This window comes from Pogoniulus pusillus, chromosome 25 (genome assembly GCF_015220805.1).
Source record: "Pogoniulus pusillus isolate bPogPus1 chromosome 25, bPogPus1.pri, whole genome shotgun sequence".
Taxonomy (NCBI): Eukaryota; Metazoa; Chordata; class Aves; order Piciformes; family Lybiidae; genus Pogoniulus; species Pogoniulus pusillus.
The window spans coordinates 2,697,376-2,720,818 of NC_087288.1; the positions used below are offsets into that span (position 1 = coordinate 2,697,376).

The 23,443-nt window shown below is 45.2% G+C and overlaps 1 protein-coding gene across 35 annotated transcripts in view; it reads left to right on the plus strand.

The window, feature by feature from the left end:
- Positions 1 to 23,443, plus strand: part of RIMS1 (regulating synaptic membrane exocytosis 1) — a 260,406-nt gene that overhangs the window by 186,815 nt on the left and 50,148 nt on the right. For 24 of the 35 annotated variants that reach the window (XM_064164198.1, XM_064164201.1, XM_064164174.1 and 21 more), the window contains 3 exons: positions 2,184 to 2,255; positions 3,407 to 3,519; positions 21,036 to 21,148. In XM_064164198.1, the coding sequence (XP_064020268.1) occupies positions 2,184 to 2,255; positions 3,407 to 3,519; positions 21,036 to 21,148 (298 nt within the window). Of the gene's footprint in view, positions 1 to 2,183; positions 2,256 to 3,406; positions 3,520 to 21,035; positions 21,149 to 23,443 lie in introns of those variants that run through there. The other 11 variants (XM_064164189.1, XM_064164205.1, XM_064164190.1 and 8 more) reach the window with 2 other exon arrangements.

Below are 23,443 nucleotides of genomic sequence, written 5' to 3' on the forward strand. Positions count from 1 at the left end.
ATTGTTCACAGGTAATATTTAAGCACTTCTAAAGTATATTTCAGAGGTAAATTTGGAGTGTGTCCTGGGTGTTCTTAGCCCCAGTGTGCCCTTTGTACATCGTATATGACAATGAACTGTGTTCCTGGTGAACAGCTGAGCACAGTAAAGCTCTCTGCTTGCACACCAGCTTGTATATGACAATGAACTGTGTTCCTGGTGAACAGCTGAGCATAGTAAAGCTCTGTTCTTGCACACCAGGATCTCCTGCAGGGTTTAAACAAAAAATATTGAACCAAGTTAGACGTGGTGCTGAGGGATGTGGTTTAGAGTTAGAGAGTGGTTGGATTCAATGATCTTAAAGGTCTTTTCCAACCAGAACCATTCTGTGATTCTGTTTCTGTGATGCTATGATTCAATGATTCAATGAGAGAATGCCTAAATATGCACCTGCAGGTGCCCACAGTGTGCTCAGGCTAAGCCAGCACTGTAGGAGCAGCAAACAGGAAGGAATTTGTGGTTTTAAACACACATCTCAAGCAGAGACATAAGTATATTCAGCTGTATATCACTTGGTCACTTTTCACAGTAAAGCATGTCCTGCTCTCAGCTTTTCCATCCCACATCCTAGTCCTTAAATCATCTTTCTCTCCATTGCACATCGTGTCCCAGTCTAAGCAACTCACATTAGGTTCAAGAGACAAACAAACCTTATAACCAAGCAAGGAGAAACTAAAGATGACATAATTGGAGTGATAATGCTGCTGCATTCATTCATTCTAGCTATAACTCTTTCTGTCTCTGTCTTTCTTCATCTCTCCCTATCTATCTATATCTTTTCATTCCTCTCTCCCTCTTTCTCTGTGTTTCTCTATCTCTCTCTGTCTTTCTCTGTCTCTATCTCTCTTTCTGTCTCCCTATCTGTCTATATCTATCTTTCCACCATCCCTCTCTCCCTTCCTCTTTCCCTCCCTCCCTCCTTCCCTTTCTCTTTCCCTCTCTCTGTCTCCTTATCTGTCTATATCTATCTCTCCATCCCTCTCTCCCTCTCTCTCTGTCTCCCTATCTATCTATATCTATCTTTCCATCCCTTTCTGTCTCCTTCTCTCCTGTCTTCTTTCCCTCCTCCCTCCCTCTCTCTCTCTTTCTCTGTCTCTGTCCCTTGCTCTGTCTCCCTGTCTCCCTATCTTTCTATATCTGTCTTTCCATCTCAGTCTCCCTCTCTCTGTCTCTCTATCTGTCTAGATCTGTCTTTCCATCCCACTCTCCCTTTCTTCCTCCCTCTCTCCTTTCCTGTTTCCTTCTCTCTCTCCCTTCCCCTCTCTCTCTCCCTCTCTCTTTCTGCAGTCCTGGGACATAATGGTGGAACAAGCTTCACCTTTATTCTTTAAAGTATTTAACCATGTTACCCTTCATTGTCCTTACTCCTATCAAAGCAAATGCTTCCACTGTCAGAGGCACCTAGTGCCTCACCCTTCAGTTGTCAGATGAATTCCCTCACAGATTTAGGTAAGAAAGGAGCCATGGAACAAAATAAACTTCTGCTTTATTTACACTGAATAGAAAACAAAGAGTTTTAAGCCCTTTCTAAACTCTACCAGGTTTGAACATGGTGAGACTTTGTAAAAGCCAAGTTAGTCACGGGAGTCTGACAGCATTCTTTACATCTGACCTGGTGCATCGTTGGGTTTGCTTGTCAAATTTGGGTTTTAAAGCAACTCCTAAGGTGTATGTTTGAATAGTACTTTCTGGTTCTTTCTGCAGTGCTTTCCCACCCCCCCACTCCCCTCTGATTAATGATGAAAGATGTCTCTGATCAAATTATTTTCCCTCTGTCTACCCTGCATTACTTTTTCACGCAGTTAGGAGGTGACTGAAAGTCCTACGAGAGGGTATTGTTTGTAATCAAGCAATGAGCAGTTTGGTTACAATCAATTGCAATCAAAGGAGGATTTGTGAAGTGGGAGCTAGCTGCAGGGTCAGTCAGGACTGGTGTTACCTCCCCTGTTTGGGGAACCTCATAACTTTCACATCATCACCCTCGACCAAAACTAATCTCCAACCTAGAGTTCACCAAAGCTGTCGCTTTCTCATCTGCCAACCGTTTCTGTTGTTACCTTTACAACACCTTACTAAATAACCTTCACCTTTCTGTGTTCTTTTTTCTCCTTTGTTTATTTCTTTTCTGACATGTCATTTCACAGGCAGGCCAGGAAAGTGGAGAGATATAGCAGCCAAAAACAAACTAGGAAAGGCTCCGCAGCTGAAACAGAAAGGTAGGACTGCTGCCGGCCGAGTCGACGCCTCTTGGGATCCATCTGATTTCGGGTTTGGGAATCCACCTCTAAGGTGGTTTTGGAAGTAGACCACCTGTGACAGTACCAAAAGTTGTGTTGTGATGATCTGCAGTGTTATTTACTCCTTGCCTGTGTTATTAGCTCTGCTGTGTTGCACATACATATGGAATTGCTCTGGTGTTTACCTTCACTGCAGATAAGCTCAAAGGTAAAGCTGAGCAGTCCCTCTGTTTTGTGAGGCAAAAATCAGTCTAGGCTGGATGTTAGGAGGAAGTTGTTGGCAGAGAGAGTGATTGGCATTGGAATGGGCTGCCCAGGGAGGTGGTGGAGTCACTGTTCCTGGAAGTGTTCAAGAAAAGCCTAGATGAGGCACTTAGTGCCATGGTCTGGCTAGGGCTGGGTGCTAGGTTGGACGGGATGAGCTTGGAGGTCTCTTCCACTCTGCTTGATTCTATGATTATATGAAATCAGTCTGAGATCCACTGACACAATCTTCATCTGTGGATGAAGCAGGGATGAATCTGGGAAGCAGGGATCAAACATTTCCTGTGCTTTGTCATTGTTCTTTTGTCCTTTTTGCAGTAACTCAGATGATGACAAAATACATTACCAGATTTATTCTTCCCAGAGAGAGTGATTGGCTTTGGAATGGGCTGCCCAGGGAGGTGGTGGAGTCACCATCCCTGGGGGTGTTCAAGCAAAGCTTGGATGGGACACTTAGTGCCATGGTCTAGTTGATTAGACAGGGCTGGGTGCTAGGCTGGACTGGATGAGCTCTTCCAACCTGGCTCCAGGCTGCACACCCCCAGGTCCCTCAGACTCTCCTGACAGGGCTTTGTTCCAGGCCCATGAGGAGAGGCTGAAGGAGCTGGGGGTGTGCAGAACAACAGCACAGCAGCAAGCCAAAGGGAAATATTTCTCCTTGGCTGAAATTAGTTAAGAGAAATTAAATGTGAAGCCTTTTATGTTACCTTAGTACTTAGACCTGAGTGTATGTATATGGCATGCACCAACTGCAACCTTCTTCAACCTCATCTTCAGTATTTACAGCTTAATGTGTGGTTAGAATTCAGAAGAGAAGCATCCTCTGCATTTGGGTCATTTCACTTCTCTCTCCATTTCGTTTGCAGGATACATCAACAAGGGAGCCCCACACAGTCTCCTCCTGCAGACACCTCCTTCAGCAGTCGCAGGGGAAGACAACTCCCGCAGGTTCCAGTAAGAAGTGGCAGTATAGAGCAAGGTATCAAATATTGAGCTCCTGGCAGCTCAGACTCTTTGATTTCTTACCTTTACTTTGCCTAAAGTCTCTTTTGATAACTATAATTCTGCAAATCAAGCAACAGAAGAGCATGGAAGCATATTTGTGGGCTGGGAAACCCAGTAAGAGTTTGAGCAGCGGATTACTACGTGTGGGTTAAATTGCCTTAATTTTCTAGCCACCCTTTTATGTTCGCCTGCTTTTAGGGTCACAGGCATCTTGTTTGACCAGGGGCAAAGATATTGATGGTATTTTCACACTCTTCCTCATTGTGCTTTATATTAATGGTTGTTATTGCCATGGGGTAGTAATAAATATCACAAACCTGTCCTTCTTCTGGAGTTCCGTGAATAAGGGCTGCGAATGCACAGGTCATCAGCTCTTTCTTTCTTGAGAGTCAAATAAGCAGGCAAAGAATGCTGAAAAAAACCCAAACCCAAACAGCTACCAACCTAGACCTGATGATTGTGGGAGTTCTTTTTTACCTCCTCACATGAAATGAGTATGGATGTTACTGTTTCCTTTTCTAGCAACGCAGCGTACGCAGAGCTGTTATGGTCAAGTCAAATGGCACAGTCGATAACGTCTGTCCGTTCAGGTTGCCTTCTGTGTTTAAAAAGCCTCTTTTCTCACTGCCTGCAAGGGACAACTGTGCTTGCCATGGACTGCAAGGTTTATCTTCTTCGTGGGAATGCTTCCAGTGATGAAATGTTGTGGTGCTTGGTAGAACTGTTGACAGGTTGCTTTCTCAAATAGATGATACCGTTGGCCGTGACCTTTTTGTCATGATACATTGCCACAGGGGTTTTTTGTGGGTGGTGGCTTGCATGAACATGCAATCTTCTGAGTGATGCCATAGCACACCTTCACTTAATACTTTAAAAACATATCTCTTTGTGTTTTATACATGTGTTCATTCTGAAAGAGCTATACAGTAATGCAAGTGGGGCTTAGTAACTTCAACCTTTACACGAGTCCTCTGTGTTTTGTAGTGAACCAAGGATTGGCTGCACTCTAGTTACAAACTACACTGGTTCTGCATGCTAGTAAGCTGGGGGCTTCCTAAGGAAATGGAATAAGTAGTGAATTCCTTTCTGTATATCAGTAAGTTGGGGGCTTACTAAGGAAATGGAGTAATGAACTTCTTTTTGTACATCAGTAATTTGGGGGCTTCCTAAGGAAATGGAGTAAGTAATGAACTTCCTTCTGTATATCAGTAAGTTGGGGGCTTGCTAAGGAAATGGAGTAAGTAATGAATTCCTTTCTGTGTATCAGTAAGTTGGGGGCTTCCTAAGGGAATGGAGTAAGTAATGAATTCCTTTCTGTGTATCAGTAAGTTGGGGGCTTCCTAAGGGAATGGAGTAAGTAATGAATTCCTTCTGTACATCAGTAATTTGGGGGCTTCCTAAGGAAATGGAGTAGTGAATTTCTTTCTGCCTATCAGTAAGTTGGGGACTTCTTAAGGAAATGGAATGAGTGGTTAATTTCTTTCTGCCTATCAGTAAGTTGGGGGCTTCTTAAGGAAATGGAATAAGTAATGAATTCCTTTCTCCATAATAATAAGTTGGGGGCTTCTTAAGGAAATGGAGTAAGTAATGAATTTCTTTCTGCCTATCAGTAAGTTTGGGACTTCTTAAGGAAATGGAATGAGTGATTAATTTCTTTCTGCCTATCAGTAAGTTGAGGGTTTCTTAAGGAAATGGAATGAGTAATTAATTCTTTTCTATGTATCAGTAATTTGGGGGCTTCTCAAGGAAATGGAATAAGTAATTTCTTCCTGTATCTCAGTAATTTGGGGGCTTCTTAAGAAAATGGAATAAGCAATGAATTTCTTTCTGCATAGTAGTAAGTTGGGAGCTTCTTAAGGCAATGGAATATGTAATGAATTTCAGATTTCTTTCACGTTTTGTCTGCAGTTTTGGAACATGGTGCAAGATGCAATGGTGGAGAAGCTTTCAGTTTCATTTGAAGTTGGCTTTCCCTTGTATATTTATCTGTCATCTCTCTGCTGTTCTTGATGCTTGGTGTGTTGAGGATGAACTACTGGTTTATATTTTGTCAAAGGCGTTGGAAATCAATGCTGAACATAGCCCAAACATGAGCAGAGATGGGAGGTGTGCAGAAGAGGAGAGGGAAAATGAAAGTTGAGCAGAAGGCTAAAACTGCTCTAGGTTGAGAAAGCTGTTGCTGGTGTGAACACCTGTGGAGTGGTTTCCCTCAGCTCTTACTTACCCCTGTGGTCGATCTGCTTGCGTCTCATGTACCCAATGTCTGAGTAGGATGCGGCGTAGCCTTCCCTTTGCTCTGCATCATCCTGCCTCTGTGGCACAGGCAGCTGAAGAGCCTAAAGAGATTTCCTTCTCTGTAAAGCACTTTGGGTTTGGCTAAGTGACTGCTTTGTCCTTTTGAAGGGGAGGTTTTCTGATCTGATGCTTTGTCCAAGGTGAGGTCACATTTGCAGAGAAGAATTCAGTGAAATGGATTCTATGAAATGGTTTTTAGACCATGTGGTCAGTGTCTTCTGAAATAAATATGACAGTGTGCATAAACTTGATCCTGCTGAAAGAAACTGAATTCAGTCAGACTGTGAGGCCATTCCACTTGCTCTGGTTTACAGTGTCAAACATAAACATCAGTTTCACCTCTTTAATCCCCTGTCTAATGAGTACCAGGGTCAAATGGAGCCACTAGAAGCAATCTGACTCTAATGCAGGACTGAATCCAAAGTGTACTGAGGTCTGTAAAAGGTTTTCCTTTACTGTGCTTGGAACTGAGTTGTGTCTTTACTCATTTAAACTGGCAGTCAAGGTATAAATGGGTATCATCATCATCATCATGGGTATAAATGATGCCAACATCTGGTGCACTATGCAGATGTCACAGGGAACATTCTCTTCACTTCTAAATAAACTGCTTTTTGGTGGTGGGTATTGACCTCCTGGGACTCAAGGAAATCCAGTGTGATATACCATAAGGTGTCTTTGTTTATACTAAAGCTCTTCTTTTGTACTCTATTTAAACTCTGGTGTGGCAAGAGGGTTGATTGTACACCCAAATATCTGCATCTATGTCTGCTTTACATACCACAGTGATTGCTGTAAAAACAGATGTAATTGAATGTCTCTATACTGAGGTTGGGAGGGGGATTGCATATTTTGCATGTTAAGGAGGCATAGAAAAATGCAGTCAAATGATTTTATTACTCCTTAAAGCTCTTGTGATGCAACAGATGAGAATTAACGAAGGAGTAGGAGACTGGTAGTGATTTTCAGCATGAGAAATCAAGAGAGAAGTGTTTTACTCTGTGTCACACAGTGGTAAATGTTCATACCCTGCTGTAGGACTGGGCTTTGAATCTGGGACATTCCATTTTGCCATTGGCAAGTTCAGAACTTGAGATGTGGCTGTTTCCTGGTCTCTAGCAGACGTCTTGGTTGGCAGTTTGAGAATCATAAACCAGAGGCAGTTTATAAAGGGTCTGCAGGAGAAAAATCTCATAGAAGTGATTCTTACAGACAGGGCCAAAGTGGTGGTCCCTGTTGCATTACAGAAATGGGATTGGGACTTCTGATCGGGACTAGAGGACAAAAAATAGACTCTTAAATGCAGAGAAAAGAAGTCCAATTTAAGGACTGAAGCCTCAAAACAGCAACCAACCAACCAATCTTCTTGGTTCTGAAGGGGACAGCAACTTTGCCTGATTTCAGAGTGCTGGAGGGAGGTAGTTTATTTTCACGTGGAACAATTCCAAGTGCTAGTAATTTGTTATGCTCCACTATATGAGCCATTTGAACATGGTTGCAGCTGAGCTTGTAGGCTTCTGTAATTTTCAGGCAGCCTGGTTTTGATTTTGATGCCAATGCCACTGCAGGAAGACCTGGCTGTTATTTCTTCCCTTTGCAACCCCATCAAGAGTATTTCCTCGAGTGCAAGGCACAATGGGATGTGACTGGGACTGAAGTTCTTGAGATCTCTGAACATTGCAAGCTAACCTGGTGTATGTGTGCCTGTGTGTGGTTTCAGTGTCATCCTTTAGCAATTTCCCCACCTTACACTGCTTTAAGAAGCTTACTCTTGTTATTTCTTTGTTTTACCTGACCCTTTTGTATAAGGACCTCACAATACAAAGAAGTCTTGGCTTGGTGGCTAAAGCAGTGAAATTCTAAGCCATGGTAAGGACAGTGGTGTGTTCATTTTTGTGCTGAGCACAGGTTGGCATCAGTGGCTTTTTTATTTGCCTCACTTTGAAGGGGGAACTGTGCAAATCATTCAGAGGTGCAGTGGATTCTGCGTCAGCTTCGTTCCTTGGCTCTTCCTATCACAACTTGGTTATGCAGTTATGTGGGTTTTAAATGTGTGAAGCATATTTCTGTGCTCTATCCTCTGGCACTGCAACTGGCAACCAGCACAGGAACTCTTGCTTGACTAGGATTCAAGGGTGGGTCTCTACACTTTGTGTGATGGGGCATCTGCTTGTGAATGAAGGGAATTAATATGGCATCTCTTTATGAATGAAGGAAAGTAATACAGCCTTTTTCTGCACTTGCTTTGAGCTGCTGTAGATGAATATTAGGGATCCTGCTAGGAGATCCAGCAAGTAAAGAAGAAAAAACAACAACTGTGCACTGTTGAAATGTATGAGCCAGAGAAGGACATGTGCAGTGTGGTAATGGTCTCTGACAGCTGATTCATGCAAAACAGATCTTTCCCCGCCCTGTATCTGCTTCTGTTTGGCTCTTCACTGCATGATTTCTTTTTCCTGGCTTCACCAATGTGATTGCATGGTTCAGAAGTCCTATAATGAGAGTAAGCCTTGTGACAATCAGCAGCCTGTTGCCGTGTCAAGAGCACCTGTAAACCTAAGCGAACCGGTGGTGGATGTGCTCCCGGTGGCACCTGGTGACAGCAAGAGGCTGTAAGCAGTGACCTTTAGAAAAGCAAAAGTGTGCCCAGCAGTAATTGTTGCTGCAGCTTGGCTCATCTTAGAGGATGCTGCATGAGATTTGTACACAGCTTGGGTGCAGGGTGAAGTGTCTGTGCGTGTGCTGCTGAGGGAAATGCTATGGGGAAGACTCTTCTGGTGCCCAATGAAGATTGCTTGTGCAAAGTTCATGTGTATTAATTACAAGTCTTTAATGGTAATCACATCACAGAGGGGTGAAGTGTTTGCTTTTAACAGCTGAGAGTCAGAATTTCATACAGCAAGTCAGTACATTGTCAAATAACACATCTGAGCTGGAAATACCTTCCAACAGTCAACCAACTTCAGATCCTAAAAGAGTGAGCAGCTAGTGAATACCATTTTGTACCCACATGTGTGAGCCTTGAAATGTCATTGCAGCAAGACTGGGGCTTGAGTGATACTGAAAGACCAAACCCTTTCACTTAAAGCCTTTCCCTGATCCATCAGTGTAAGACTGGAATGGCCAAAGAATAAATCACAGCGATTTTAGAGGTTAGAATTTTAGCACTGTTTGTTTTGTCTTCATGTTCCTGGTTTGGTTTGGAAATGATGAGGTGGCACTGCCTACTTTGAGGCAGCTTGTGGAATCTTTACTCGTGGTGGAGAGTGTTTTCTTTTTCCCCCTCCATGCTGCTGACTCTTGTGAGCCTCAGGATCTCTCATCTTTTCCTTACAGGTTGATTATTCTTCAGCGGTCCCCATGGCTGTTGGCTGCTGTGGGGGTTTAATTAAGAGGTAATACATTAGTAACACTCAAAAAACCCAGCAATAAAAAAGGCTTCTGAATCTAAAACTGGGCTCCAGAGTGGCACTGAAAGCCATTTAAATGGGGTTGGTTTGTGTGTGTCCTTCAGAATACTGCTCCAGGAGAAGGCTTTAAAGACTCCACAACCTGCTTCTCAATAACTTCATTGCTCCTGTTAAAGGAGGGGGAAGAAAAACCCCCAACCCCCAAACTCATAGGCTCTTTTCTTTGTCATGGTTTCTCACTTTTCTTTTCCCACATTACTTTGACATGTACTGGAGTCCTGCCTGCTGTTACATGCCATTGTCACCTCTAACACATTTCCTTTCTCTAACTTTCAATTTGCTGATTTCTTTGTGCTTTTTTTTCCCTCCCTGTTTCCATCATCCCGTGCATTTAATTCATTGAAGAGCAAGAAGCTTTTAACTCTTCCACCACAGGTAAATATTTCTGTCATTATTTTGGTTTTAAACAAATGCTTGGCAACTGTGAACACTGATTTTTCCCCCCTCTCCCTTTATTTGGGGTGTCAGGATGTTAGTTAACAGTGTATAATGGATGAGGAGGTTGTTTTGTATCTATGAGCTATCTGATGTCCCTCTCTGGAATCTGAAGATGGTTTCTCGTGGGATTTCTGATTTTCCTCCTGAACTGCAGTATGTTTGGATGGCTGAGAAGCAGCTCCACTGAGGTAAACTTCACACAGAGATGAAGGCTTTACCTGAATCAGTCTTGAGCTTTGCACATCTGCGAGCCACAGCTCTCGGCAGATGTGGAGGATGTTTTATAGGTCTGGGTTTAGCAATAATTGGAGGTGATGATAGCCAGAAAGTATCCCCTGTGTGCAGAGAGGTGCTGGAGAATGAGCTGTGTTTTGGTGATGTTGGCTAGAAACTATCCCCTGTATGCAGAGAGATGCTGAAGAATGAGCTGTGTTTTGGTGATGTTGGCTAGAAACTATCCCCTGTATGCAGAGAGATGCTGAAGAATGAGCTGTGTTTTGGTGATGTTGGCTAGAAGCTATCCCCTGTATGCAGAGAGATGCTGAAGAATGAGCTGTGTTTTGGTGATGTTGGCTAGAAGCTATCCCCTGTATGCAGAGAGGTGCTGGAGAATGAGCTGTGTTTTGGTGATGTTGGCTAGAAGCTATCCCCTGTATGCAGAGAGATGCTGAAGAATGAGCTGTGTTTTATTGACCTGACAAGCCCTTGACAAGCAGAGGGTTTGGCAGGCTGTGAGGCAGGTTTCCAGTGGCAGACACCTGTGAATTTGACCTGCTGGGAATTCTCCATGCCTGTGCTGATACCAGTGAGTCAATGAGCTCAAATAACAGGTACCTAAGGCTGTCTCATGGTGTGAAAAGTGTAGTCTATCATATCCCTCTCAAGGCAACTTAGTAGGGAAGTCTTTATGTCTTTTTGCTGAGAGCAGGCATTATCTCAAAATCAGAATGAAGCTTGGAGAGGGAAAAAAACCCAACAAAAAGAAGAAGAAAAATAAATGAATCCCTTTTAATGTTAACATCCAAACACTAATCTGTGTAAACAGCAGCACAGATTAACTCGTTCTGACCTCTAGTCTTGAGTCTGGGGAAGTTGTGCTCTGAATACAGGCTTTGAATGGGCCAAGGTCAAACGAGTTGGACTTCAATCACAACATCTCCTACAACTTCTCAGCTCTCTGGAAGGCTGAATCCCTCTGTCACATTCATCCTTGCCTAGGTAAAACATACAGCAGATGTTCCCCTGCCTGCAGGCTCCCAACAGCCACACCAATACTTGGGGGTAGGTTTTCATGATAATGTGTGAAAGAAAAATGAGAAGGAAATAATATTTAATATAGAGAGTAGCAATTAGAGGTTGTTCATTTCCAAGGTGATCTCCCACCACCACGATCCTAGGATCCTAGGATTATGCTTGTTGAGGATGTACTATGCAATGTCTTCAGAGAGTGCTCAGAGTGGTTGATATTTACAAGTTCTGTGATTAAAAAAAATAAATCTTCAGTATTTCTCTTTCTCTCAAACAGAACAAACCAAATGAATCATGGCAGGGAGTTTTTAATGCCTCTTTCAAGTGCACAAGCCCTGCCCTGTGATTTGGGCTGCAGTGGGATGCTTCTGTGTGTGAAACAATTAGCTTGATAGAGACAAACCAGAGCATGCCTGCAATGGGTTTATAAAAGGACTTGTCTCCACAAGATTTGGATGGATCTGACCCAGGATTTGGGAGTGTGTGGAAGATGATGGAGTCTTTACATGCACAGGTTCTTCTGGCTCAGGGGTGCTGAATGCCGGTGGAACCTGGAGGAAAAAAAGAGCTGGGCAGAAAAAGAGGTAGAAGTGGAGTGCTGGCAGTTCTGGGGGACCATGAATAGCTTAAACAGTGCCTTACTGATAACTGTGTCTTTGCCAGTACAGAATGAGAGATTAAAAGACTAGACAGTAGGTGAGTGGGAGATGGGGACTGGGAGGAGTTACAGGGGCGACAAAAGATGTAGATAAGAAGGAAAGCAGATGTGAACACTCACCAGGTGACTCTACAACACAAAAAAGCATCAAGCCTTTGTTCCACTTAATGAATGGGAAGGGTTGCACTGAAGCCTTAAGCAGGTTACAGAGAGGTTAACCTGGATTGCTACCAAAAGCAATCTGTTCCATTTAATGAGTGGGAAGGGTTGCACTGAAGCCTTAAGCAGGTTACAGAGAGGTTAACCTGGACTGCTACCAAAAGCAATCTGTTCCATTTAATGAGTGGAAAGGGTTGCACTGAAGCCTTAAGCAGGTTACAGAGAGGTTAACCTGGATTGCTACCAAAAGCAGCAGTTAACTTTTCTTTCCCTTTTCAAAGCTTGTGTTGTGTTTTCTTGTTTGCTTTTAAATGCAAGCTTCTGTTTGAAACCCTTTGAGGTAGAACTGAGTGTTGCATCAGTTGGTTCAGATGTTTCTGTTGGCTTCCTTCTGGAGTGAGTGCTTAAACTCAAGGCAGCCACTATGCCTCTGCATCTGCTGGGAGATCCCAATTCGCTTCTCAGCTTGGCAGCCTGAGTATGTGTCTTGGCCATGCCTCAGTTTTGGTCTGGGAGGAGATGTGGGGCAGTATCAGCTCCCATGGGAAGGAAACCCATGCATAAAGGGTTTAAGGAGCCACAGCACATTCTAGTCAGTTGCAGGGACCAGGGCTGCAGAGCAGGCTTCAGACTCCTCTCCCTCGCTATCTGCAACATGCAGATGAGTACCTTTTGAAGTCATCTGTGCAGAGAAGCAGCAGCAAGTTCTGTATCTTAGCACCATATGGATTTTTCAGTCTAGCTGACCTTGTATTTCCAAGCATTCCTCTGCTCATGATTTCAGCAGTTTGATGTGGTTTTGTACATTTCATAGTGAAATTTCCTCGGGGTTTGTGAAGCCATGGAATTGACCACAGGTGTGCATAATGCAAAGCTCATCCTAAGGGCTGAGCAGAAATAGCCTTGACCCCTCTGTGTTATTTCTGCAGTCCTTCATTGTGCTGCAACAGCAGTGTGAGTTCTCTGCTGTGACACACAGCCAGGGAATGCTCCTCTTCCTCCTTCCTTCCTTTGCTCACCACACTAGAGGATTCTCCCATCCAAATCTCACCACTGCTTTATTTCCCTTCTGGACATTGGTTCTGCCTAGCTTCTTCCTCTTCAATTTCTCAATTCCTCAACCCAGAGTCTTTGTTTTCCCATCAATTCCCTTCCATAGAGTATCTAAGCAGCACAGGCAGGTGAAGCTCTTGGCTTTTGTCCTGGAGGAAAGCTAAGTGCATTATAGCTGGAGCTGTTTGTCCTTATCCACCTTTCCTCCTGCTGTGAAGATTGAGAGTGAAGAATAGGTCAGCTCTCTGCTAGCTTCTTCCTCTTCCATTTCTCAGTTCCTCAACCCAGAGTCTTTGTTTTGCCATCGATTCCCTTCCACAGAGTATCTAAGCAGCACAGGCAGGTGAAGCTCTTGGCTTTTGTCATGGAGGAAAGCTAAGTGCACATGCCTCTAGGTGTGTTATAGCTGGAGCTGCTTGCCCTTATCAACCTTTCCTCCTGCTGCGAAGAATGAGAGCAAAGGACAGGTCAGCTCTCTGGTGGCCTCTGGGGTAAGTGCAGGTTCCCTACCAGCACCTGCTCGTTGTGCCTGAGAAACAGCACAACTGTAAACCAAGTTTCTATGAGATCATTTTTCACCCCAGCTTGGTTTGCAGTAGCTTCCTCGTGTAAGCAGATCTTCCTGTCCTTGTACACTTGTAGCCTTTCCCCCTTCCCTTAAAGGTTGTGTGATTTCAGCTGGTAAGGGTTACAGCAACCTTGGTGCCATTATCTTCTCGTTGCACAGCTTACTCCAACCTTTAATAGCACAGATAATACTTAGAGGGTTTCCAAACTGTGCTCTTTGCCTGCATCTCCTCCGTATCTTAACCATCTCAAAGTACCTCAAGAGCAAATTGTGTCCTTTCTGCAGGCTTCCCTGTTGCAGCAGGTGGTATAGCCAGTGCCAAAACCTCCACAGGTTTGCTGTAGCCTGCTAAAACCAGGATGGTTCTCAGATTCACAGATAGCTTGGGGCTGGAAAGGACCCTCAAAGGTGATCTTGTCCAACCCCCCTGCAGTCAGCAGGGACACCTCCACCTAGATCAGGCTACCCAGGGCCATGTAAAGTCTGACTGTGAGTGTCTCCAGCGGTGGGGCCTCAACCACCTCCCTGGGCAACCAGTTCCAGTATTTTCAGAGATCAAGTAATGTCACCAGACATTCAGGCACTGTGCCCATCCAGGAGTGGCTTTTAGAAGGAGATTTTTGCTTTGTGACTACAAGCAATCATCCCTGTGCTTAAGCACCTGGCTTTTTAAACATGTCTGGTTTATTGCTTGGCTGACTTTGCCTAATTTCGTAGCTACTGGGCACTACTGTACCTGTGTCTGCTAAACTGAAGAGCCTTCTGTTGTCAGAGTTCTTCCCATGTGTAAATAGTTAAGGACAGTTAATAGTTACAGACTGGAGAGCTGGGCACAGCTCTCAGAACAAAATAAGGTTGAACAAGGACAAGTGCAGAGTGCTGCACCTGGGGAGCAATAACAAACTGCAGCAGTACAGGCTGGGAGGTGACTGCTGGAGAGCAGCCCTGTGGAGAGGGACCTGGGAGTGCTGGTGGAGAACATCCATGGCACAGCAATGTGCTCTGGTGGCCAAGAGGCCAGTGGAGTCCTGGGGTGTATTAGGAGGAGTGTGTCCAGCAGATCAAGGGAGGTTCTCCTCCACCTCTACTCGGCCCTACTGAGACCTCATCTTGGGTACTGTCCAGTTTTGGGCTCCCCAGTTTAAGAGGGGCAGGGATCTGCTGGAGAGAGTCCAGCAGAGGGCTACGAGGATGAGTAGGGGACTGGAGCACTGCTTGATGAGGAGAGGCTGAGGGACCTGGGGCTGCTTAGTCTGCAGAAGAGAAGACTGAGAGGAGATCTAATAAATGTCTATAAATCTCTGAGGGCTGGGGGTCAGGACGGAGGGACAGGCTCTGCTCACTGCTCCCTGGGATAGGACAAGCAGCAATGGATGGAAGCTGCAGCACAGCAGGTTCCAGCTCAACACAAGGGGGAACTTCTTGACTGTAAGAGTCCCAGAGCCCTGGCACAGGCTGCCCAGAGAGGTTGTGGAGTCTCCTTCTCTGGAGCCTTTCCAGCCCTGTCTGGATGTGTTCCTGTGTGCACTGAGCTAGACTGTGGTGTTCCTGCTGTGGCAGGAGGGTTGGACTCGATGATCTCCTTGGGTCTTTTCCAACCCCTGACATCCTGTGAGCCTGTGACCCAAATCAAGCCACACATCTCCTTTCTCTCCTAAATCTGCTTTTTGCAAGACCATGGGCTGGGCTGCTATGAATTACAGCACAAGCTGCTCTGTCTTCAGTGACATGTAAGGAGGAGACCCAACTGATGACCTGCTAGGGGATGGGAGATGGTCTTAATCTCTGTAGACTATGCCTCCTTCCTTTGAATCTCATCCTCAGTGGAAACCAGCTGGGGCTTAGCAGTGACCTGAATAATAAATGAAGTGGTAGCTGAGGGAACTTTTCTTTGGTTGACATAAGACCATTCAGAACTACACTGGTAGCTTGGTGTGGTGACATGACCCAGGCCAGCAGCTAATCCCTTATTCAGTTACTCCACCCTTCCCAGCAGGATGAGATAATTGGAAGAGCAATAAGGAGCCAAGATAAATACAGCTGAATAAGTGCAGAGAGAAAAAGATAACTGAAGGAGAAGGAAATCTCCATGAACATCACCCAAGGGATACAAAGGCAGGCACTCACTACCTCCCAGCAGCAGACCAATACCCAGCCCCTCTCTGAGCACCATCTACCTTGGAAACACTGCTGAGGATGATGCTCTGTGGTATGGAACAACCCTTTGCTCAGTGGGTAGTCAGCTGTCCCAGCTATTTGCCCTCCCAGTCTCCAGCCTACTTGCTGGGAAGGCAAAGGCTTGGTGAGAAACAGAGGAGGGCTTGGTGCTGTGCAAGCAGCAGCTCAGCAGCTGCTAAAGCACCTCTGTGTCATCAGCATCGTTTAGTCACAGATCCCAAACTCAGCACCAAACAGGCTGCTGTGAAGAGAACTGCCTCCATCCCAGGCAGGCTCAGCACACCTGGGATGTCAGACTGGGCTATAAGTGTTGTAGTGGAATTGAAGTGCAACATTTTGATTCCATCTGTCCGTGTGTCCTTTCTCTCCTGCATGGCTTAGTCGCTGTGTACATCACTGTTGCACAACCTTCACCAGCTTTAGCAGCAGGAATAGCTTTAGCTCTAAGCCTACACCTCTCATTGGCACAGGATGCTTAATGAGTTCTCTTCTTACAGTTGCTTCTGCTGGGCTTGGTGGAGTAGGGATAATGCTTGGACTCCATGATCTTGAAGGTCTTTTTCAACCTAAATGATCCTGTGATTGATGTCACACCTGAATCAGCAGCCCTTGACAAAGAGATTACAATTACAGCTCTTTGGAACATGACTTCTGCCACCAGAGAGACTAACAGATCATCACAACTGCTACTCGTGGTGGCTGCACCACTAATTAGAGACGCTTATGGCAAATGTCCACATTCTGAGTTCTAGGACCACACTGAAATGTAAAATTCCTGGGTCTGCCTTGCTCCATTCTGTCAATTACTGCCTAGTTCTACCTCTCAGGATCTCCAGCAAACCCCACTCTAAACATTGGTGTCCGAAAAGAAAAGTTGATCCTTATTTTCCTAAGAGGCAGCTTAAGCTCTTCAGGTGTTGTTGATGTCAAGATTTCATTCCCTGTGGTAAGCAGCTGTGTTCCAAGAAAGCAATGTGGCCGTATGGTGCTGTCGCTTATGGTTGTTACAGCTTCTCCTGATGTGCTTTTCCCTCCTGTTCTAGAGCTTCTGCTTTTTCCTGCTTCTTGTGATTAACATCCAAAGACTGTAGCAGGCAGATGACAATTTCCATCCCAGAGTTGATTTCCATCCTAGAGGTGAACTAGCTCTAACATGTGCTCAGATGTTCACAGAGAGAACTCAGGTGGGGTTCTTCAGAGCGGGTTTAACGTTTCACACAGTTGCTTGCTGAGAAGTCCATCACCATCTCCTGCTGAATTACATTTTACTCCAAGCATGACCCCACATTGCTCCATTAGGGGATTTAGATCTGTTGGACAGTCCTCATTTTAGATGATGATATCTAAAAAGGAAAGCAGGATATAAGTATGTTGTTAAGGTTAGGGGTTTAAACATGGCATTAAAAACCGAGAGTTACAGCCCTAGGGGTGAATATTGAGCCCTCCTTGACTGCAGAGTCACCAAAGCAGCATCTCCTACAGAACAGCCTTTCTCAGGCATTGTAAATGGGACAGTGTAGCATTCTGTGACAGAAATTGCTTAGTTTTGTGTGCAGTTGACAGGCTGAAGCTCTAAAAGCCCCACGATGAAAGGGTTCTTGTTTAGAGTACCTGTGATCCATGCACGATACATGCACAGGGCTGAACTTTTAGAGGGGTCTCAATTCTCCCTCTGAGTTGATACCCTCAGTCTATTTCATGCATGTATGACAGGATTAAGACACCTGAGGTTATCATACTTCAGGCACCAACTGATGTATCTTAATCCTTTGGTATCTGTCCTTAAGAGGCCACCTTTTCAAACTGCACCTGAAGCGCCTCAATTTTGCCCCTGGGATACCTCCATGCAACGTCCATGGAGCTGTGCTGGTGGTGGAACTGCACTCATTGCAATTAAAGGTACACATAATTAGTCACCTGGAATCATCTCTGGGCCCACAAATGCCATTGTGCCTGTGCAGAATTTTCCCTAGATCGGAGCCTCTGCGTGCGGGGGATTGAGGACTGAGACCATAACTTTAGTTCCTGCCTTTAATTCTTAGCTGGAGTGGAGTTCTGATGTTGTTTTCTGTGCTGAATTTTCCTGTGCTGAATTTTCCTGGTTTAAAACAAGGAGTGTGGAAGGAGGGGCATGAATCATAGAATCATAGAATCAAGCAGCTTGGAAGAGACCTCCAAGCTCAGCCAGTCCAACCTAGCACCCAGCCCTGGCCAAGCAACCAGACCATGGCACTAAGTGCCCCAGCCAGGCTTGGCTTCAACACCTCCAGCCACACAGACTCCACCACCTCCCTGGGCAGCCCATTCCAATGCCAATCACTCTCTCTGACAACAACTTCCTAACAACATCCAGCCTAGACCTCCCTTGGCACAACTTGAAACTGTGTCCCCTTTTTCTGTTGCTGCTTGCCTGGCAGCAGAGCCCAACCCCACCTGGCTACAGCCTCCCTGCAGGCAGCTGCAGACAGCAATGAGCTCTGCCCTGAGCCTCCTCTGCTGCAGGCTGCACACCCCCAGCTCCCTCAGCCTCTCCTCACAGGGCTCTGCTCCAGGCCCCTCCCCAGCTTTGTCACCCTCCTGTGGACAACTTCCAGCACCTCAGCATTTCTCATGAACTGCAGGGCTCAGAACTGGACACAGCACTGCAGGGGTGGCCTGAGCAGTGCTGAGCACAGGGGCAGAAGAACCTCCCTTGTCCTGCTGCCCACACTGCTCCTGAGCCAGCCCAGGACGCCATTGACTCTCCTGGCCACCTGGATCAGCTCCTCTCTCCCAGCACCCCCAGGTCCCTCTCTCCCTGGCTGCTCTCAGCCACTCTGTCCCCAGTCTGTAGTGCTGCAACCTTCTTTTCATAGTGATCTTTGTATATTTTTTCCCCACACCCCACCAATGCACAGACATCCCACAAGCACATGATGGGTGGTATATGCCCAGTCTAGTGAAAGATGCCCCTGTTGGCAGTAGGGAAGTTGGGCTAGATGCCCTTTGGAGGTCCCTTCCAACCCAATCCATTCTGTGATTCTATGATTTGTGCAGTAGCACAGTGTGAAATATCCAACCCTGAGCAAATGTGTGGCTTGAGTTCATTTTTGTGCCTTTGTGCTTGCAAAGCACAGGCCAAAAAAACCCACCAAAAAGCAATCAAAGAATAGATCTGCAAAGAATAGATCTATAAAGAATCCCACAGTTAATAACAGCATAAACCCCCCACAGGAGAACTTTGGTACCTCTTAATTCACATAAATGAGCCTTAAAGAACAGGACAAATATTTCCCAGTGGTTTGAAATTCTCTGTGCTGGAAATTTGCTTCCATGCAGCTTTTAAGTTGATGTCTCCTCTCCTGTCACTAGCCTGGGGAAGGGCTGCTTACACAGATCTTGGGTTTTATGACTTGGAGAGAGTCTCATAAATCCATGGCTGACCTCAAAGCAGAAGATTTAGCTGAGGTTTTGCAAGTGAAATGCCAGTCTTGAATTTGTGACACCCCCCAGCCACACACACAAAACCAAACCTCCAGCTAAGAGATGTTGTGATCTGTCAAAGCACAACGAAGGGGGTGAGCACCCCTAGGGTTTGGAGTGGTTACTGATGGCTGTCTGGGAGCTAGTTCTAGAGCTGTTAGCAAGTGATGGGTTTCCAGGTGTTGCTTTTATTACTGTTCCTTTGCATTTGTTATTCTGCCATGAAGAGTGGCAGAATATGCAGTTGCCTCTTAAAAGGGTTAATTTGTTTTAAGGAAGCCTTAGCCCAGGGGGTTTCACACCACTCTTTGCCTTTTAAGTGCAAGGTTATCTTCCTGTGGCAATCATAGCCAATATTAATTGCTGTTAATAACAGTTAAATTGAAGAAGGTTGGACAGGTTGCCCAAGGAAGGTGGTTGGGACCTCATCCCTGGAGATATTCAATGTGAGCCTCCACAGGACTCTGGGCAACCTGATCTAGCTGAGGATGTCCCTGCTGACTGCATGGGGCTTGGACTGGATGAGCTTTGGAGGTTCCTTCCAACCCAAACCTTTCTACAGTCCTATAATATTCATAATTACTAAGTACATTTGCTGCCCATGGCAGGGGAGCTGGAACTTGATGATCTTTAAGGTTCCTTCCAACCCAAACTATTCTATGATTTATTCACATTCTCCTCCTAGTATTTACCAAGTAGATGTCAGAATTTGTAGCTGGGTTGGAGGACACCTTTGGATGTCCCTTCCAACCCAGACCATTGTATGATTCTAAGATGCCCTTTCTAACACCACAAGAAGTATTCACAATCTCCTCCTAGTATTTACCAAGTAGATGTCAGAATTTGTAGCTGGGTTGGAAGGGACCTTTGGTGGTGCCTTCCAACCCAGACCATTCTATGATTCTAAGATGCCCTTTCTAGCACCACAACAGGTTTAAGGTTAGAGTTCTTTTTTCCTATATGCATAAACATTGCCACAGGGGAGTTAAAAACACAATAACAAATCATTTCTTTGAAATAGAAGTGGACAGGGAGCTGGTGGAAGCCTCATCCCTGGAGGTGTTTAAGGCCAGGCTGGATAAAGCTCTGGACAGCCTGATCTAGTGTGAAGCATCCCTGCCCATGGCGGAGGGGTTGGAACTGGATGCTCCTCGTGGTCTCTTCCAACTCTGACTGATTCTATGACATAAGGGAGCAAAAAGTAGTGCTTTGAAAGGCAAATCACTACCAGAATATTGCTTCTTTAATTTATGCTTTTACTATATTGGTTGAATGGAGAACTTCTTTCTCACAACTGACCTTTAGCTATGGTAAGCAGTTACATCTTTAAGCTGATCTTGGAGGTCTCTTCCAACCTGGTTGATTCTATGATCCTAAGGGAATGGAGAAATTCTGTCTCACAAATACTGTTTAGCAGTTACATTTTAAGGCTACAGCAGGAGTCAATTACTGCAAACTACATTTTAATCCCTGTTTAATGTATTCACTCTCAGACTTCTTCCCTGTAATGCTTTCTACACTGAAGCAAATACACCATTAGATGGTGACACTTTTGTGTCCCCTGCATCCAGAGGGTTTAGCAGGTTTACAACTGAGCCTCTGCCACCTAAATTCTTTCACTCCTTTTCATATCTGTTGCACCAGCTTGGTTATGTATAGGCAATTGAGATGTCTGCTCACATCCAGGTAAAGACACTTGCAATGGAAGTGATTGGTTCCCTGACAGCAGCTCTCCTTTTGTTCTGTGTCCACACCCTGCTTGTTCCACCTGTTTGTATAACTCTTTGTTTCGTTGAGATGGAAATAAGCTAAAACTGTTGCTAAACCGTTTGGGTTTTGTTGGTTGTTTTTTGTTGTTGCTGTTGTTGTTGGGTTTTTGGTTTGGTTTTGTTTTTTTTTTCTCTCTCCCCTCCAAAAAAATTCCACTCTTTTTAATTCATTCTCATTGTGTGTTTTTGCAGCAAGCTTAGTAGTGGAGGAGCGAACGAGACAGATGAAAATGAAAATGCACCGTTATAATCAGACGTCAGGGTCTGGCTCTAGCCAAGAACATGAGCGTGAGCAATATACCAAGGTAAAGTCAGTAGTGTTGGAATGATGCTTTGGCATAAACCTCTTGCTATATAAATATGATCTAACCCTCGAGCAGGCTGTGTTGTAAAGCCCAGCAGAAATGTCTCTGAGTTCTAGCTTCCTAACGTCGCTTTCACCCGCAGCTGGCACGCATCAGGTTCAGCCTTTGACCTCTGCCTAAAATCGACCTGCAAGTAAAGAGCAACACCTCAGGACTAGTTCAGGAGAGAAAGAGCATTCCACAGCTGTTGATCAATGCAATGGCACCTCTAGCTTAGGAAGCCCCTGGCCTGCCAATCCGTGGAGGCTGGCAAAGGGAGGTATCACAGTATCACCAAGGTAGGGAAGATAGGACATGGGGAGGATGTTTGGATGTGGGGAGGACATTTGGACATGAGGAGGAAGTTTGGACCTGGGAAGGACATTTGGACAAGGGGAGGACATTTGGACCTGGGGAGAAACTTTGGACTTTAGGAGGAAGTTTGGACATTAGGAGGAAGTTTGGACACTGGGGAGAGGAAATTTGGATGTGGAGAGAAACTTTGGACATTAGGAGGAAGTTTAGGACTGGGGAGGACATTTGGACCTGGGGAGAAACTTTGGACATTAGGAGGAAGTTTGGACACTGGGGAGAGGAAATTTGGATGTGGGGAGGAAGTTTGGACCTGGGGAGAAACTTTGGACTTTAGGAGGAAGTTTGGACCTGGGGAGGACATTTGGACCTGGAGAGGAAATTTGGACCTGGGAAGTAACTTTGGACATTAGGAGGAAGTTTGAACATTAGGAGGAAGTTTGGACATGGGGGGAGGAAGTTTGGACACTAGGGAGAGGAAATTTGGATATGGGGAGGAAGTTTGGACATGGGGAGAGGAAGTTTGGACACTAAGGAAAACGTTTGGACCTGGGGAGGAAGAAGTTTGGGTCTGGGGAGGAAGTTTAGACACTGGGCATAAACTGGGACATGAAGAAGTTGTTCACAATGAGGGTAGTGAAATGTTGGCACAGATTGCCCAGAGCTGTGATGGAGATCCCAGCCTTGGTGACATTCAAGGTCAGACTTGACAGGGCCCTGAGCAGCCTGATCTAATTGGGCATGACTCTGCTGACTGAAGGGGGATTGCACAAGATGACCTTTGAGAGTCTCTTCCAACCTGATGCATTCTGTGAAGTATCATGGCATGTTACCCCTAATTTTTTGTTCTTCTCTATGCCCTTGCTCTTGTCTGGCATGCAGAGAGCTGGACAAAATCAGATCTAATCCCATGAAGCTGTTCTCATGATTGTATAGGATTTTTTGCATCCTAACCATGTCACAGAGAGCATTTCCTTTCTTCAAATACAGGCTGAGCACTTGGCAGGGTAAAGATGTCCTCTGATCATTATGTTCACATGAAATTACACTAAAGAAGTTACATGGAGAGGCTTTTCTTCAGCCCTCTTGATAATGCCAGGATGTTATCCCACAGCCTTGCAAGCTAGAATCATAGAATCAGTCAGGGTTGGAAGGGACCACAAAGATCAGCCAGTCCCAACCAGAATCAGTGTTTCTGGGCTTTGTGAGCCCCTCCTAAGCTGCAGAGCCAGATGCTAATAGGAGTCAGAGATAAGGCTTGGAGACACCAAGGTGGCAGCTGCTGGGCTATGAACCCTGGCAGCACTTGGAGGAACCCTGTGTGGGCAGTTAGAAAACTCAAGGTGTGCTTGGTGCACAATTCAGGGTTTCCAGACAAAGCTCTTTTCCTTTTTCAGTTTTCAGAGTAAGCAGAAAGCCCCAAAAGGTAGCTGTGATCTCAAGACTGGCAGATATCCCTGATTGAATCCAGCCCTTATTGTTTCTGCTCTGGTTTGCTCTTTCCTCACTGAAATTACCTCATTTAATTCCCTCACTGTAGTCACTTAAGGAGGCACAGATTTCCAGAGCTTAGCCACCATTCTTGTGGCACACTCCTTCAATTTTCAGAGCTCTGATCTGTTGTATTCTCCCTGTTCCTGGGAAGCAAGCCTAGAAATACAAATCTGGAGGATAATATAGTTATAATGAACTCTTAGAAGACCTCCAAAGTGTGCCTTCTGATCAGTAAAATTGCTACCACTGTAAGTCACTGAGGAACTGTAGAAGCAGTCATGAAGCACACTCCTTTGCCTCACATCTCTGCTCTTCTCCATTGATGCTGCCACATCTGCAGTTCATCATCCCTCTTTTATTTGTCTCCTTTTGCTGGCACAGAAGCAGCAGCAGCAGCAGCTCCACAGGTGGTAAAGTGAATGGAAGAACTACATTTCAGCTGTTTATATT